Source organism: Vombatus ursinus, unplaced genomic scaffold (assembly GCF_900497805.2).
Source record: "Vombatus ursinus unplaced genomic scaffold, bare-nosed wombat genome assembly UNPS02014789.1, whole genome shotgun sequence".
NCBI lineage: Eukaryota > Metazoa > Chordata > Mammalia > Diprotodontia > Vombatidae > Vombatus > Vombatus ursinus.
The window spans coordinates 26,635,528-26,654,469 of NW_020954567.1; the positions used below are offsets into that span (position 1 = coordinate 26,635,528).

Below are 18,942 nucleotides of genomic sequence, written 5' to 3' on the forward strand. Positions count from 1 at the left end.
CATTTTGTGATTTCATTGGTTTGGGAACTTTCTCAGGGCACAGAGTTCAAGTGATTTGCTTGTCATCACTGAGTTAGTAAGTTCCAAGGGGCAGAATCTAACCCAGGTTTTCCTAATTCCAAGGAACTCAGTCTATCACCGTGCCACTCTGCAGGTATTTATAGTAAATAAATGGTAAATATATAGTAAATATTGGCAGAGTGGCACAGTGTTGATAGTAATTACTAGCAAAGCATCACAGTATTTCAACTGTTTTCAAAATAATGGAGGGGGCTCTTGATAAGATAAAAATAATGTAGAGTATGACTGACTTCCTAATAGGAAGAACTATGAAGTTTCGTATTCTTCTTTTTGTAATTTATGGAATTTTTCTCAGAACTCCATTATCTTAGTGGCTTCATGCTGCCACACCTCCCTCAGATAAGAAATAAACACTTATAAGATAACAGAAAGAAATGTCTAAGGAGCAAACCTGAAAGATACCTTCAAATTTCCAAAGCTGTATTCTTTTGGAGCATGTTATGCCTGTTGTCAAATGTAGTTTCTTCAGCATTTTCATCTTTCTCTGTCATATTGGAGCTTGTATTTTGGATGTCTGTATTATTTTATTTTATTCCTATTGAATACAGAATTCCCAAGAAATGTATATAAATGTATGTGAGCATTACCTTAGGAAATAATACTATAATGTTCCTAAGATAACTTTTTAAAATAAGAAAAAAGTATTAATTCAGTAAACAAAGATAGCTATCAGGAAAGAACAATTCATCATTTAGACTGTCACAGTGTCTGTGAGTGTTCTTGTAGGCACATTATTACCTTAGTCTTTTTTTTTCCTTATAATGAGAAAACAAGTGCTTTTAAACCTCAGGCCATCTATTTTTTCCTCAGTACATTTTGCAGATTTCATAGTTATTCATCAGTTGCTATGGTACCTTTTTTAAATTCTATTTCCACACCCCTTTATGTTTACTATATGGGCTGGAACTGGATTATGGTATTTAATTCAAGCACTCTTGTTACTATGGTGAGTCATGTAATTTATTGGTGAATTTCCAACCTAGCTATAGTGCCTCAAGTGTAAGTTGAGACCTCCAACTTTTTCTAAGTTGATAACTCCAGGTGTTAGTGCTAATCATGATGAGGAATAAAGAGTTTGCTTTATGTGAAAAAAGGGAAGGAAAAAATTAAAAATGTTGAATATTTTGATTTTGTGGCAACTTCTTATGTTTTAAATGATATCATCATCAAATAGTATATAATGTCCAATAATAATATCATCATTTTAAGGACATATGGTTTTGTTTTGAACATATAACCATTTTGCAAGGGCAAGTCTTATTTTTTTGTGCCACCTTGCATATTTTAATGGTTCCACAGAGCATAGCCGTGAACTTTCCCTGTTAGCCAGTCATAGGCTCAAAATTGAAAAAAAAGGAGCATGTAGGTCATCTAATCTGTTGCCCTGAAAATCTCTTGTCTAGCACCCCTGAAAATGATGGTCATCTAGCCTGTCCTTAACTCAGTTCATGAGGCATGTCTTTGTATTTTTAGATAGTGTTAGTTGTTGCAGTGTTTTGTGTTCACGGAATCTCAGAGTTGGGAAGGACCCAAAAAACCCAATCCATATTGAATAAGTACAAGTATATTGAGCAAAAAAAAATTATCTGTAACATCCTGTAACATCCATGTCTTGTCGTCAGAAGCAACATGGAACTCATCTTCTCATTTTTACACAACATCCCTTCAGATACTTGAAGACAATTATCATGTCTCCTTAGTCACCATGTTCAGGCTACCACATATGTGCTTGTTCCTTCAATCAATACTTGACATTACTGACAGATACCCTTACCATCGTAGTTATCTTCCTTAAGACATATTCTAATGTCCTTAAAATGTGGCACTTAGAATTAAATATAATACTCTTGAGGTGATCTGACCTTTCAAAGTACTGTAGAACTCTTATTTCCTGTGATAAGTAGTAGTTTTAAAATGCAGCCCAAGTTTGTACAGGCTTTTTAAAGTTTTTTTTATTTTTTAGCAGTTGTATCATTCTTCAATTACAAATAAGTATTCCTTAATACCTTAGACTGGATCTTCTTAAACTTTGTCTACTCATGACCTCTTCAGCACTTCTTAAACTGTGGGTCGCTGCTTACACAATTCCTAGATAATGTGAATGCTGACTACCAAGCTATGTTCCACCTATCCTCTCCTGGTGATATTTTAAAAACTTAAATGCAAGCTTTACCTTTATGTCTCTTAAATTTTGTCTTATTGCTTTCATTCAGATCTGTTGAAATAATTTTGGATCTTAATCCTATCATCTCATAGAAGCTGTGCCTCCCAGCTTCTTGTACTTCTTGCTGAACTCAAAAGACACAAAAATCTGCCAAACATCTACCCATAATCTTCCTCAATATTAATTTAATAGTTGAATAAAAGAATAGTTCCCTGGTTCATGTATTTTATGCACTGTTTCCAAACATGTATAATAAGCTATGAATTTATCATGCAAATACTGTCTATTGGGGCAAGAGGAGGCCATAGGGAGAAGTCAATTTAATGTTGTTATACAAGCAGCTGGTAACATAGTGTAAGTACCAAATCAACCACATTCTTCTTTATCAGGTCCAAAATCCAAACAAATTTCCACTGTTATGATACCTCTTTGTGGAAATAACTGGCAGCAACATGGTCAGTAATGATTTCTCAAAACTATTTAAGACCTTAAGAGGATTATGAGGCAGTTCTAAAGTCATGGAAACAAAAAGTTTCAGAGATTCAAAGATGTAATTGATGATAACCAGATAAAGAATTCCCATATGCTCTCTCTTCTTGCCACTAATGTCCTTTCTCCCTTTTGTCCTCTCTTAGGAAAGCATCATTTTAATTCAATTCCAAAAGCATTTATTAAGTGCCTACTTAAAGCTGCCTGGCACTTTGTCTCCTCATTGCTGTTATCACCTCTTTTGTCTACCAGCTGTTGTCATGTTCAAAGGCAAATGGTTCTTATCACTCATTCAGTTCTCAAAAACTTAAAAATGCTCTGACATAATAAGCATTCAGCTGCAGAGAACTCTCAGTTAGTGGAAATGATGACACTAGATGAAGAAAATTGAAACGTGAAGTGTACAGTATAAGGATGATTTATAATTTGCTTCAGCCAAATTGGTTTAAACCAGTTTTCACTTTATTTAGGAAATGTTTAAGTTTAAAACGAGAGTTTCTAACTTGTACCTTGTAATCCTCTTAAACTAAGCCCTATTTTACTCTCATACATTGTTTAAAAAGTGATATTTATTTTTGCACAAAAAAGATGCTTACTGATTGAATTAAAATTTGTGAAATTATTAAATGCCAAAATCAGGTAAAGTATAGGTTCTAATCACATTTTTATAATCATTTAGTGAATACACTTTTTCTGTTATGAAAATTGTGGTAAAATGACATGTTTCTTTGTGAAGAGCATTTTGGCACAGAGTTAGAAAGGAAATAGTAGACATGTCCCTTGTATTTGTAATCTAATGAGAAAGATGGGAAAAAACATGAAAGATAATTATCAACATAGAGTATCATAATTTTTTCTAAGAAATATGACTAATCATTTTAAATCATTCATTTATATATTTAGCAAGTGTTTTTTGAGCACCCATTATTTACAAATAATGTTTTAGGTGTTATGAGAGAACTTTAAAAAGTATTATCACTACAGTTTTAAGAGGAGATATGAGATATGTGTCCAAATAACTATAAAACAAGATATAAGGACCATAGAGGTATCACAAATAAAATGTTAAAGTAAAGCATATGTTTAATAATCAACATTTTAAAGTCCAGAATTTTTCTCATTAATAATAAATCTGAATTTTATTTGTAGTATGTAGACTTGAAGTCATGTATAGAGTATTTTTCATTTATAGATTGATATGATACAGTCATTTTCATTAAATAAGCTTTGCATTATGAGAAATTAATTAATAGTCCATCTCTTTCCATATTGTATTTACTATTATGGTTCACATTTGAAGGACCAATGTGTCAGTTGATGAAAAAAAATTTTAATTTTACTTTAAAATGAAAATTTTCATTCTTCTATCTCTTTTTTCTTTGCCCTATGGGTTAAAAAATCTATTACTACATCTATTGACACAGTTTGGGCCTTCTAGATATTCTTAATTTTTGGTGCTTCTAGTGTTAACATTTTTATTTTACATTTCACAGAAAATAAATAAAGCCACATATTCTTTTAAAAATGTGGAGGAGAGGGACAACTAAGTGGCACAGTGGATAGAGCAGCGGCCCTGGAATCAGGAGGACTTGAGTTGAAATCCGGTCTCAGACCAGACACATGACACTTACTAGCTGTGTGACCCTAGGCAAGTCACTTAACCCCAATTCCCTTGGCCCCCCCACCCAAAAAAAAAATGTAGTGTAGGCAGTCACTGTTGTAACAGAAAGCAGTAGTCATAGCTCTAGGTTATGGTCATTCACAAGTATTTTATAGTTTTAAATATATTTTCCTCATTAAAATTACATATTTCTATACTTTAATGTGATTGGTTCTGACTTTTGCTTACTGCCTGTGTGACTTTGGGCAAGATCACTTAATCTTCCTAGGTCTCTGTTTCTTTATTTATAAAATTAAGGAAGCTAGAAGAGATAGTCTCTAGAGACCCTTTCAGCTCAAGGTTTATGATTCTGTGAGCTCAATGCTATACTCAGAGTCATTTGCTTTGGCTATTTATGGCATAAGTAACCATTTATATAAATAATCATTTGTTTCTCAGTTTCGCAATAAATCTTAATTTAATATTTGTTAGAAGAATTTGTATTATGAGAGATAGTTACCACATAAGTACATTTTTGAGTTTTAAAAATAACAAATAATAAATCCAGATATAAATTTTTAGGTTTTCTTACTATAAACTGTTGGCTATAGAAACTAATAATATCTATTTTATGTTGCTTATTTTGATTTGTTTATTATCCATATTTCTTTTTTCTACTAGCTGTCTAATTTAGAGATGGAGACTTAATTGAATAGGAAGTTTAATATTACAAGGACAGAGAAAACAAAACAGCAGTTTGGAAAGCTTGGGTGTGTATATTTATGCGTATATTGTATAGAATTTATAACTAGCTGAAGGTACCATCATACGTTTTTCCCCTAGCATTTACATGTGATTAAAGTAATCCAGATCAATATTGTAGGTTCAGTTTAAAACATTTCTGACCTAATACTGAAACCTCATTAGATCACATTCATTCATCTCACAAAATGCTCAGCTTTTTCCTATATGGATTTTTGATAAACACTGGTGCCACACTGGTTTCACCCTAGACCATGTCAGGAGATTCATTGGATTTGCCGCCACAAGCATCCTCTGAATTAAGTTACAGTGATCCTTGAAGTGTCTTCATCACCAAATCTAGAACTCGTCTTCTGAAATAATTTCATAGTTTAATATATTCCTAAGTGAATGATGATGTCACCTCCCTGAACTATATGGAAGAAATAAAAACATTGGCATCTGAATTGGGAAAAAAAAAAAGTAATTCTTTTCCATTATCAGTCTGTCTCTTTTTCCCCCTGAAGTAGATGTCAATACTGACAAAGGCCAGCACAAGCTTTTAATTGCTGTTTTAATAATAGTGAATTTCGAGTGAAGAGCAGATCCCTTTTAATTTCAAATTCTGTGGTCCAACTGCATTTTACTCTTTAAACAAAATCAGTGTTTTAGTATGGAGATGATAGTTTATGTTGTGTACATAGGTTTTCCTGAAAATACAGCTTTTGACATTTAAATCTAGTACTTGATAGTTACCTTAGTAATTCATCTATACCTTCCATTTGCAGGTCAAAACCCACCCTTACCTTAGTAGATGGTTTAACAAATTAATGTGACTGAAAAATTCATAGTCAACTTTATGATGAATCTGTCTAAAACTTGCTAGACTGAGCCTTAGAAAACAGATGTGTAATCTAACCTAGAAGGGCCTTCTGGAATTTAAACATACATAGCCTTCAAGAACTCAGGGTTACCTCTATGAGATAATAAACCTTGAAATAATGTTTTACTGAGATTGCTACCTATTCAAAATGAACTTTGTGGTCAGAAGTAGAATTTGGGTATTGAGGAGTGCTAAAGATCTAGCTCTAATGGCTTTATTTTTCTAAGATAATCCTTATTATGTACTGGATTATTTATCTCCATTGTATAGTCTAGGTGCCTAGAGGTTACTTGTTTAAAATAAGTTCTTTAATGAATAGATATCTTATAATAGTACACCTTTATATAATTAAAGGAGGAAAACAGTTTGTAAGATTGGAGTGTCTATGGCTTTTACATTTTTTAGGTATGCTAGTCATCTTAGAATGTAGACATTCACTTAGTAATGTATTTTACTTATTAGACTTTGGTGACAGCAGTGGAGTAGTTTATGTTTGAAATTTTAATGAAACTCATTTTTACCTTTTTTTTTTTGCCAGTTTAAAAAAAAACACTACTGACTCAGATTGAGGTAAAACTCTTAGATTTGAATAAATGAGTAAGTGAAGAAGCATTTATTATGTGCTTACTATTTGAGAAACATTGGGCTAAGTGCTGGGGACACAAATAGATACAAGTAGAAAAAGTTAATGAAATACTGAACCTGAGCTACTAGAACTACTTTACTGAGGTAATGGAAGCATATAGAGCAGTAGGCATAACATAGTTTAACTATTTTATCAGTCTGAAGTTGGGTTGAGAAACACTAAATCAAGAGGTTATCTTAGTAATTTTAGCATGAAGTATTTAAAGTCTGGGGTGATTTGTTGGGCATGGAAATGGAATGGAAAGACCATTTCTGGAGATATTTCAAGGGAAGAAGCTATAGGTTACCTACCTACATGGCATCAATAAAGGAGGAGTTTCAGGAACAGGTCTGTAGGGCAAGGTAGCTATGATTTCTTATAAAGGCAGTGGTAAGAAAAAGGTTGAAAATAATTTAAAGATTTTGAGCCTTAGAAAAAAGAAGAATGGTGCCACGGATGGAAATGAGGGAATAGTAAAATATTATGTCAGAGAGTAAAAGTAAATTTCTTTTTGGAATATTAATAATCTCCATATACATTTCCCCCCCCCGGGACCACTGCCACTACACCTTTTTGACAATTCATATGGGGACAAATGATATTGCTGAAGGAATTTAGAAAGCATTATTAGGGATTATCAAGTCCTGAGCAAGGAACTGAAGAGATGATGCTGTTTTCATCAGTTCAGTCAGCTAAAAGCCAAGGCTTCCAAAAAAGGGCAGATTTGGTAAGTGAATGGTTTTTTGTTTGTTTTAATGGTGACTGAAAATAGGATTTGAATATCTAGAGTTCAAATTATAGGACTAGCACTTGGCCAAATACAGAATATATCTAATGTTTTCCAATGAAAATGTTTGCCTGGAATCTTGCAAATCTTGACAAGATTTAAAACGAAAAGGGAAGAAAAGTGAAAACTGCTGGAATATGTGTTCTATGCTGGATACCACTAAGAGTGGGGGATACAACATAGAAAGAAAGACTATCTGCAGAGATGTCTTTTCATAGGGGATCAGTATACCTACCTACCCATTCCCCCCCACCCAGAATAAAGGAATAAATTTCTTGTTCTCATATATCTATATACAAACACATATGTACAAAGTATGGGTGGTACTTTAGTGTATATAAGACCCACCCTGGCCCCCATTCAAACGCTGAGATTTTCTCATGCCCAAAAGGCTGAGACTCTCTCATGCCCATTCGTCCCCATGGGCGTTACTAATGTTCAGATTCCTTAAGAGTCTGGCCTATATGATGTATCTCTAATAAACTTTTTCTCTGGCTGGAAGAAAAAAAAAGTACGGGTGGTAAGTTAAACTAGAGTTTTTACTGCAGGAGAGTAAATTGGACTTCATAGGTATGACTAAAACTTGTTGGGATAGGCATTGTGAATGGAATATGTCTTTGGAGGGGTATAGCTTATTCAAAAGGAACAGTGCTGTAACATTGAGGAATCAAGGATCCATAGAGGAGGAATGTGATGGAGAACATTTGGGTGAAGCTCAGTGGGGGAAGAAAGAGGAAACCAGATAGAATTCAGGGAATAAATCAGAAACCTAGCACAGAGGTATGGTGTAATCCTGGAATAGGAAGGGACTTTCAACTGTATTTTGGGTTCTAGAGCTTTTTCTGCCAAAAGCAGAGCAATTGTTAAATTATTGTCTTTAAAGATTATTTTATTCTTCAGACGGTATAGGAAGTGAGAGGGTGGGAGGGTGGGGAAATGTTATTCTGAATCCTGTTCAACAGAAAAGAACTGGTTACTGAAGTAAAAGTGATGGAAACCTCGGCAGGAAGTTACCACTCCTTAGAGTTTGTGATAAAGTGCAAAGCCTAGCCTGCTAGTCTGGCACAAATCCCAGGGTTTGGCAGAACAGATTTCAACGAGTTCAGTGAAAGAATGGATAGGAAGCTGTAGCCTAAAATTCTTAAGAAAAGTTGGTCCAAGAGGGATCTTAAGTTCCTTCTTGAAGATGCACTACTAAATCAGATGAAGCAGAAAATAGTTGTTTAACAAGACAGCACGCATCCATAGGGAACTAATGAAACAGCTTAAAAAATTAAAACACGTATATACGATAGCATCAAGTGCAAAAAAAGAAGTAGAAAAGAATGGCACAGTTCTGCCTTTTTGACAGTATCAGGGGCACTAAAGTTCATAATTAGCTGGGATTGACAATGTCAACATCAGCAGGATCTCAAAGTGGAAAAATATCTCAGGTGCCTTCTAGCCCAACCCCTACCTTAAAAAAGGAGCTCCCTTATTAACATTTGACAAGAGGTGATCCACCTTTTGCTTGAAGAGTTTTAGTGCTCTATAACTTAAGGTATTCCATTTCATTTTGTGATAGCTCTAATTGTTAGGAAACTGAAATTGAGCTGATGAAATCTGCCACTCTGCAACTTGCACAAATTGCTTCTACATCAAAAAACTTTTTTTAGTAGTCCTTAACTCTGTGTTAAATATTTTTTATTAATAATTTGAATGATAGTTTGAATATCATGCATATTAGATTTACAGATGCTGTTCAGTAGCTAACATGTTGAATGTCAGAGATGAGATACAAAAAGATCATAACAAAGTCAATATCCAAAAAGACCATAACAATATGAATCTGATAAAATGAAGTAAGAGTAGCCATAATGCTGAATATGAATCAGTACTGGGGCAAGGAAGCCAAAATAAGCTCACAAACTTAGTTGGCATTAAGAAAGGCATGGATTGTGGTCATGCTGCTGTGCCTTGCACCCTGGACAACATCTGGAAAATTGTGTTCATCTGTGGGTGCCATATTTTAGTAAGGACTGGTCAACTAGAGCTGGTCAAGAGGAGGATGATGTGTCATTTGGGTATTGGAAACCATGTCTGTATAAAATTTGGTTGAAGGAGCTGGTGCTGTTTATTGAGGAGAAGAAAAGTCTCTGAGGACACATGATATTATTACAAATATTTGAAGTCCTATCGTGTGGAAGAGAGGTTACGCTTGTTCTGCTTGGTAAAAGAATTGGGTGGAAGTTATGGCGAGGTAGATTTAAGCTCTGTGTCAGGCAGTTTCCTGTCAGCAATGGAATAGGCTTATTTGGAGGTTAGCACGTTTCCATCCTTGGCAATCTTCAAGCACAGGATGCATGACTACTTGTTGGATATGTTATAGGTCTATAAAAATGAGAGGACCAGGGGGCAACTAGGTGGCGCAGTGGATAGAGCACTGGCCCTGAAGTGAGGAGGACCTGAGTTCAAATCCGGCCTCAGACCAAACACTTGACACTTACTAGCTGTGTGACCCTAGGCAAGCCACTTAACCCCAATTGCCTTAAAAAAAAAATAGAGAGGACCTAAGGAGGAGCTAGGACTAGATGATCTCTATGGTCCTGTCCAACTCTAAAATCCTCTGATTCCATATTCCTTATGACCCTTAGATTCTGTGATCTCTTCATTTTGGTGTTGCAGCTCTGTTTCAGGTACCTCTTCTTTTCTCTTAATCTGTTTATTGGGATGTGAAACTTCTTGTCTCTAGGCTGCTGGTTCACTTTCAGTCATCTGGGCCTCAGTTTCTTTGTAAAATGACAGAGAAGGCCCCTTCTAGCCATAAAAGTTTTTGAGCCTATCACACAGGTAGTCTCTATAAAATGGTTTCTCCTAAGCCTAGGAATTAAAAAATTACTCTCCCTCCTTAAATTTAACAACTTGAATAACCAGAATTATCTTTGCTAAACTGTCAACAAAATTGTTGAAAGTCAGCTTTCATTTTTGGATACTGTCCCAGTTTTAAAGGATGCTTATCCTGGTAGAATCATTGAACTTTAATGACCCTGATTGATGAAGTGACTTGACCAACATCCCATAGGTGGTCTGTGGTAGACTTAAAGCTTATTTTGGTGTAGCCTCAGTTTCATTGGTGTGGGTGTTCATTATGCTATTCACACCACAAACCGTCCATGCCTACTTGTCCTGTGTCTTGTGGCATTCTTGTGCATGTTTTTCTGTTTCTTCATTGAGGATCCTCTCAATAGGCTCAGTCCTTTCTTGCTTCTTTTATTTCTTGGATGTATCAGAGTACTATTTAGCCAATTTCCGTATGTGTTTTGGTATTATTGTAACACTGAAATTCACTTTGCGAACCTTGGGCAGAAAACTTGTAACAATTTGAGGATGTTATTTGGAATTATTGTATGTCCCTTATCTTTATAAAGGGCATTGAATATGGATTTTTATTTGCCCATATTTTGGAGACTTTTGAAATTCAGAAATCTAAAGCTATATGGAAAAAGGCAATATTAAACTAAGCGTGGGGGTTGTGTATTTTATGCCTTCTTCTCAGTTCCATTGCACCCTAAGCAAATTTAAACACATTTGAAAGTAAGGAAATGCAATTTAGTGTGTCATAATCTAGACCTAAGAATGAAATAGGAACTTAACCTTATGTTTTTTGTTTATAATGTTTTAAGTTATACTGAATTCTGAGAGTAATTACTCCTATTATGTACTTGTTTTAATAATTATTCCTTTTTCTCTCATTCAGCCAGTATAAATTCATGTATGAAAAGGGAAGACATTCCAGAAAACACATATGATGATCAACCAAAGCATCTGGTTAAAACTACAGTGGCATTGAGAATTCAACAAAACATAGGTGTGTTACCTCTAGTCATTTGTATACAACATTATAGAAACATTATTCTGGAATGTGAGTTTAGCTATTTTTGTTTGTCATGAATAATTTTTCTTATTTTGTTTTCTTAAAAACTTCATACTGATATTTATGGTTTTGTGAAGAGTAGTTACTGATCTTTAAGTATTTTGAGAAGAAAAAAAAACCCTGTAATCCTGGTTTTATGCTCACGGTGATATATACATAGTCTGGGGAACAGGTAGTCCAGTTTGGCTAGAACATTGGCTGTTGGCATGGGTATTGAGAGACTAGAGTTTCGTACTGGCTGAATCATTGATTAGTTATATAAATTTCAGAATATCAAACATTTGTTGGCTCTTGATGTGTGTTTTAAGCTGTAAAAGCAGAAATAGTGCTGCCTGCCCAACTTCATAGGAACTTTAAGTTAGAAATTAGAATGCTTTGTACTAAACATGTTTTTGTTATTGTTTCAGACTGTCATAGCCTATGAATGTCACAGCTATGAAAGAGTTTTTAAATGGTCAAGACCTTGGTGTCATTTGGTCACTAAATCAGTAAATATTTATTAAGCTCCTACTATGTGCCAGGCACTGTGCTAATTTGGTCACAATTCTTTTTCACCTAAAAATTTTTCACACTCCTTGGTTTTCCAAAAAGTGATTTTTGTTATTTTAAGGAGAAACCAGACTCAGCATGATGAATGAGCAAGTTAGAGTTACTGCTCCTGTCACCTAATGGCTATTTCCCCTTTCCTGGTACCTAAGCTTTGACCAGAATATGTTCTCATCTCATCTAAAATGAGCCACAAATAAGTCATTAAGGTGGCAAATAGTTTGGACTTGCTTCAAGAGGCAAGTTTCTATTGAGTATACTCCTTGATGGCTAGTGTAGTCATTTTTGTTTTTGTATCCCCATTACTTAGACTAGTGCCAGGCATGTAGTAGTTGGCCTTTCATAAGTGGTTGTTGAATTGAACTGCATTGACCTATTCACTACTATTTAAAACTACCCTCTATGGATACAATACCTATGTAAAAATCTGTTGATACAGCTTTTTAAATATTGTTCACTTTTTGTGGCAACCATAAACTTTTTATCACCTTACTTTGAGTTTTATTTAGAAGGCTGTGAAGTAGATGGTTGCCATTTATATATAAACAACTTTTTGTCTTTCTGAGAATCATGACATTTCATGACAAATCCCAATTCTGTGACAGATGTTGGAGGGGATGAATTATGTACTGATTCAACCATTCTGTAGAGCAATTTGAAACTATGTTGAAAGGGCTCTAATACTGTGCATACCCTTTGACCAAGTAATACCGCTCCTAGGTCTATATCCCAAAGAGATAAAAAACAAAAAGAAAAAGGACTTATGTGTATAAAAATATTTGTAGCAGTTCTTTTAGTGGTGGCAAACAATTGGAAATTGAGGGGATGTCCATTAATTAATGGCTGAACAAGTTCTGTATGATTATGATGGAATACTCTTGTGCTATAAGAAATGACAAGCAGGATGCTTTCAGAAAAACCTGGAAAAACTTATGTGAGCTGATGCAAAGTGAAATGAAAACCAGGAGAACACTGTTTACAGTAATGACTGAACTATTCTCAGCAATACAATGATATAAGGAAGGACTTACAATGAAGGACTTATTCTGAAGGACTTATAATGAAAAATGCTGTCCATCTCTGCAGAAATGACTGATGGAGTCTGAATGCAGATCGAAGTATACTTTTTCTTTACTTTTTAATTTTTCTTGTTTTTTTGTGTTTTCTTTCACAACATCATTAACATAGAAATATGTTTTGTATGATTGCACACGTATAACCTGTATCAAATTGTTTCCCTTCTCAACAAGGGGATGGGAGAGGGAGGGAAAGATTTTGGAACTCAAAAGTTTTAAAAAACAAATGTTAAAAAATGTTTTTGTGTGTAATTGGAAGGAAAAATTTTTTTAAAAACATATTTTCCTCAGAATAAGATTTTCCTGGCATGTAACAATACTTAAAATGTGTTAAGAATTAAAGGCAAGACTTTTGTATCTACAGAGTGTAGAAGGACAGTCTTCTGGCTGTGGAGATGGAAAAATAATGGACAAGAATAAGAAGAATCCTCTGAGAAATAGAGGGGCCACTTCTAATGTCTCCTCTTTCTTTATACTTGGTTGTGTAAATCAGAGAGAATGTTTGCACTTGTGCCACAGTTGACTTTGACCCTTCTTCCTCTGGTCCTGGAAATCATTCAAGTGTTCTCTTTTGGTTCACTCATGTTTTGTGTTTGTTTTTTTGAATTGTAGGTGTGGTGATAGCAGCTGCAGTGGCACTTCTTGCTGCAGGCTTTTCCTTTCATTACTTCAGTGACTAATCTTAGGCACAAAGAGCTTTCTACTCATTGTGGGAACACTGACCAGGAATGAGGGGCTGATCCTGAAGATGCAAGCAAGACCTAAAGACTTAAAGAATAATAGGCAGATGTGTTTCCATAAATGGCTAATAAGTGTACTTCTGATTTGTCGTATAATCTCTCTCTGCCTTGTGTAGGCATGCCATTACTGTAGGTGGAAGAGATTTCCAAAAATAAAGTGGCTTATCTAGCTAAAAATTTAAGTTACATGTAATAGAAGATTATTAACCATAAACAATAAAAACAAAAACAGGTATAGCAACAATGTGATGTAGTAGAAGGACTACTGAATTTGTAGTCAAAAGACCTAGGTTTGAGTCCTGCTTCTGTCACTTATTATCTGGGAGAACTTCGGCAAATCATTTTAACTTCCTGAGTTTTAGTTTCCTCATTTATAAATGGGGATAATAATACCACCTACCTCACAGGGTTGTTGTGAGGGTCTAAGGAAATGCATATACAGCGCTTTAGAAGAAAAAGCAATATATACATATAAGCCATTATTTATTGTCTTTTTGAATTGTGACACCAATCAGGATGTATAAAAATCTCAGTACCATAGAAGGATGCCTCATGTTCCTTGTAGGAGAGAATGATTGGACAGATCACACAACGGGAAAGAAAGCCTACCATGTAGGCCACCACCTTGGACCCTCCACAGCAGGCAGATAGAATGGTCCAAATAAAACACATGGGGATCAAGACCATGTAGATGCTCAGTATCTCTTGTTAGCATATTATAATTATCTTTTTAGACATCATTGATAAAAAGTTTTGGTATATTCTAAGTGCTAGTCTAATTTTTCTGTTTATTGTGTCTTGCTTGAGGATTATAAGCCTTTAAAAATGTTATAACTCTTTAATTAGAAAACTGCATCAATGCAGCAGAAAATCAGTTGATTTTTCTTGATATCATGCTATAAACTAATATTCTTACTGGGAAAATTTTGGTAGAGATATTAAACAATATCCAGATGTAGTCCTTGAATCCTTGTATATACATGTGTGTGTATATATAATAATACCCTATGAGAAGATAATATTATTACAGTAATGTAACATACTTCACTTGTGTATTTTCAGCATCTTGGATAAAAGGATATAAAGCCCTGATGAGGACCCAAATTACCCTGTTTCTTTCTACAATTTTAGCAGATATAATATTAACCTTATTTCAGTGTGTTGTTTTGGTGTCTCTTTGAAGTATTCTGAACAAATGCTATTCTCCCTATTGCAGATAAAGAAGCTCAGGCTTAGCTTGTCATGACCTTCGTATTTGTCTTTAGTCTTCATGGCCCAGACGTTTTCTTCCTTCTTGTATTAGTACTCTAGGACTACAGAATGCCTAGGGAATGTTACTGAAGCAAACATGACAAACAAATATTAATAAGCATTAGCTAATTGAATCCTAAGTGCAGTAAATTAAGCCATGTTTTGTAATGGACTCTGAGTCCACCAAATCACTGCAGAACTTAAGACTTTATGGTCAGTCAAAAGCTCATTTTTAGGAATTTAATAGGAAAAATATTCCCAGCCAATTTCAGTTGCCTTGGTGTTCAGTTTGGCAATAATGCCTTTTGTTTATAGATTTGTGGAGTGGCACTTAGTGATAAGAATGAAAGGAGTTTAATCTTGAATTAGATTCTATTTTAGACTAATCCAATTTAGTTGGCTGAGTCTGTAGCTTGCCCTTGTGATCAGAGCTCTGAGTGGGGAAAATGCTCAGATACTAAGCATTAAAAACTAAATTAAAATTACTTAAATTACTTTAGGGAAATTTTTTTTACCTTTGGTAAAAAAGTGAATATTTAATATTTTGCATCTGTCAAAGAGACAGTTATTAGTAATTAATTCCTGGATTCTGAGTCTAGTGCAAAGAGCAGTGGATTAGCATTTAGTAAAACTGTCTTTTATTCCCAACTTCTATTAACTAGTTGTATGACCCTGGGTCAATGACCTAGCTTCTGTGAGCATGAGCTGCATTACCTGTAAAGTGTGGAAATTAAACTAGGTCCCTCTTAGGTCCCTTCTAGCATTAACTGTAGTTTGTATAATTTATCATTTGATTTCATTGTCATCAAAAATTGGAAATTAGCCTAACTTTTTTAATATTTATAAGCCTCAACTTCTTTATAAAATGGGGGTAATAATTGCATTACATACCTCACAAAGTGATTGTGAGGTTCAAATGATAAGATGTATATGAGTGCTTAGTAACAGTAAAGCTGTATAAATGTAAGCTATTCTTGATTAGCACGGGAATAGAGAAAAACCTTGCTTAAATATCTGCATTCCTACTCTTAAGATATTGGAATTGTCAGTTCTATTCATAATCATCTTCAGTGAAATCTGTATGAGGCTTAAATAGAAGATATGAGTCAATTACACATTTTAAATGATTTGTTAGATATTTAGCCCCAAGACCAAATGCATGAGCACTTTGTTAAATGAAATGCTGCCTTAAAAGTTTGATTATCAGTAATTTGACAAAATTATAATATTTCTAGAAGCTAATATTTACTCAAGTATACCAGAGCTGTTAAAAACTGTATTGTGCTTTAGCTAACTAGCTTTTTGTTTTAGATTTAGAAAGGACATTAATGGGAGTGTGGTACAGGTGAAAGACTGCTGGATTTGGAATCATAGTACCTAGATTAAAGTTCTGATAACCATTTACTAGTTGTGAAACCGTAGTCAAGTCACAACTTCTCAGGGCCTTAGTTTTCTTCTCAGTAAAAAGAGTGGGTTGTAGTAAATGATCTCTAAGGCATCTTTCAATTCTCCACTTACGATCTTATGAATTGAACCTTGGTCCTTTAGTTTGCAAGTAAAACAGCATTTGCTCCAGTACCGATATTCTTCAGATATAGACCATTTATGGTTTGCCATAACTTGCCATATTTTCTAATGAATTTTTTTTTTTTAAACAAAAGTTCTGCTTTTGTGATACTATTATAAAACCAAAGTTTAAGTAATTTTAAGAGCTAAAACAACTATCCTTTTGGCTGGAATACTGAGAAACATAGAATCTGTGTACATAGTGAAGATTTCCTAAGCATTGTAACTCTTAGCATATTTCAGTAGAATTCTATATTACAAACATGAGAACTGCAGTGCACTGCACACATATCTACATTTATTATAAAAAGAATGGATGAGAACTAATTATTTTGTTTTGATAGTTGAAACAGCTGAATCTAGACAAGGTGGTGAAGTAGGTGAAATTTTTCATGGCTCCTATCTCATAAGATGCCCAATACTGTTAGTTAGATTTCTGTTCAAAATAATTTGACGCAGTGGATAGAGTGCCAGGCCTGGAATCAGGAAGACCTGAGTTCAAATTCAGTCTCAGGCATTTAATAGCTGTAGGACCCTGGGCATGTCACTTAACCCTGTTTGCCTCAATTTGTTCAACTGTAAAATGAACTGGACAAGGAAATGGCAAACCACTCCAGTGTCTGCCAAGAAAACCCCATATGGGGTCACAAAGAGACACTGAAACAACTGAACAACAAAACATTTGGAACTGTCCACAAGTGGAATGGACTACCTCAGGGAATAGTGTTTTGCACATCAGTGATGGCCTTAACGTAGACGACCACTTGTTGGATTCTTAAAGATGGATTTTTTAAAAAATTGAGTAGAGCTTAAATTACATGATCTCTAAGGTCCCTTCCAATTTTGTTCATGATTTTACATTAATAAAACTTGGCAATTTTTCCTTATGTTTGTCTGAAGTCTTCAAGCTGCCATAATACAGCTTAATTTAAAAAATAAACTTTAAGGGAAAAAATGTTATTTCTTGGACCTGGTGCTGAAAAAAAATATGTTAATTATCTGTAGAAATAACAGCTAACTAAAAGGGCAAAAGCCTAATCCCACCCCACTCCCAATTTCTAATCTCATTTGCTTTACCATTCCTTTTAGCTCTTCAAATTCTATAACTGCTCCAAACTGCGCTTACGTTCCTCCTAAAACCTGCTGCTAACTTCCCTATTGCTGTTGCTGGTACTAGTGTCTTCCCACTTCCCCAGACTTGAAGCCTCAGAGGCATCTATGACTTCTTTCTCCATCACTGCCATCGTGCAGTCAGATAACACGTCTGACCAATTTCACTCCATATCTCTTGCATTTGCCCCCCCCTTCTCTATCCACTAAACCATTATCTTGTTTAGCAATTTGCCGGAATTGTAATAGCCTCCCAATCTGTTGCCTAACTCTCAGATACTCCTTTCTCCAATCATCTCTAATATCAAAATAATCTTCCTGTTGCACAGGTCTAATCATGTCTTTTCCCCAATCAAAAACTCAAAGTGACTCCGTATTGCCTCTAGGATTAAATACCAATACCTTGATATTTAAAGACCTCTATGATCTGGCTCCAACCTGTCTTTCCACGGCTTTATTTCATGTTGCACTTCTTCTTATACGTGGTCCAGCAAAACTATTACCTATTCTTGGAACTTGGTATTCTAATGGCTGTCTCCCACACATCCATGCCAGGAATTTACTCTCAACTCAATAATTGAATTCAACAAACATTTAGTACTTCCTGTAACAGAGACATTAGGAATACAAAGATACAAAAGCCTGCCTTCCAGTAGTTTTCACCTAACTAGGGATGTGGTATATACATAGCTAAGTAAATGTAATTTGAGGAAGAGAGAGCAATAACAACTAGGGGAATTGGGAAAGACTTTTCTTGGGAGTTGGCATCTGAGCTAAAATGTAAAGAAACTAAGGCTCCTAAGGGGCACAAATGAGGAAAAAGGAGTCTGCCAGGTATGAGTGAAAACCTTGCAAAAATTTGGAAACAGATAAAATGTTGAGTTGAGGGGTGTTTAGTAGGACAGTTAGGCAAGAATCAGAGTTGTAGAAAGTATTCCCTATGGTGAACTTGTGGTTGTATTGGACATCACATATAGGCCTAAAAATTTAATTATTCAGCATTTACTTGTCCACTACCTATTGAGGCAAAACCCTTTCATACTCCCTAATTTGGTGGAGAAGATAAAGTTTACCTCTTATATATTATTTCCTTCTGATAGTTGCCCTTGTTATAACAACATATAAAGAACTGGATTTGGAGCTAGGATGATGAGTTCAAATCCTTGCCTCACATGCTTACTAGCTATGTGACCCCAGGCATATCAGTTAACCTCTTTCAGCCTGTTTCCCCATCTGTAAAAAATAGAGATAATAACAGCAATTATCTCCCAGGGTTGTAGTGAGGATAGAATGAGATGTTTATAAAGTGCTTTATAAACCTTAGAGCACCATATAAATGCTATTATATATTTACATATTGCAATAATATA

At 34.8% G+C, this 18,942-nt stretch overlaps 1 protein-coding gene across 3 annotated transcripts in view; it reads left to right on the forward strand.

Annotated features, from left to right (window-relative positions):
• The window catches only part of ODR4 (odr-4 GPCR localization factor homolog), a 46,072-nt gene extending 31,192 nt beyond the window's left edge, over nucleotides 1–14,880 (forward strand). For all 3 annotated transcript variants that reach the window (XM_027868551.1, XM_027868550.1, XM_027868552.1), the window contains 2 exons: nucleotides 11,107–11,217; nucleotides 13,518–14,880. In XM_027868551.1, the coding sequence (XP_027724352.1) occupies nucleotides 11,107–11,217; nucleotides 13,518–13,585 (179 nt within the window). In that variant the 3' untranslated portion in view covers nucleotides 13,586–14,880. The remainder of the gene's footprint in view (nucleotides 1–11,106; nucleotides 11,218–13,517) is intronic.
• Nucleotides 14,881–18,942: the final 4,062 nt, after the last annotated feature.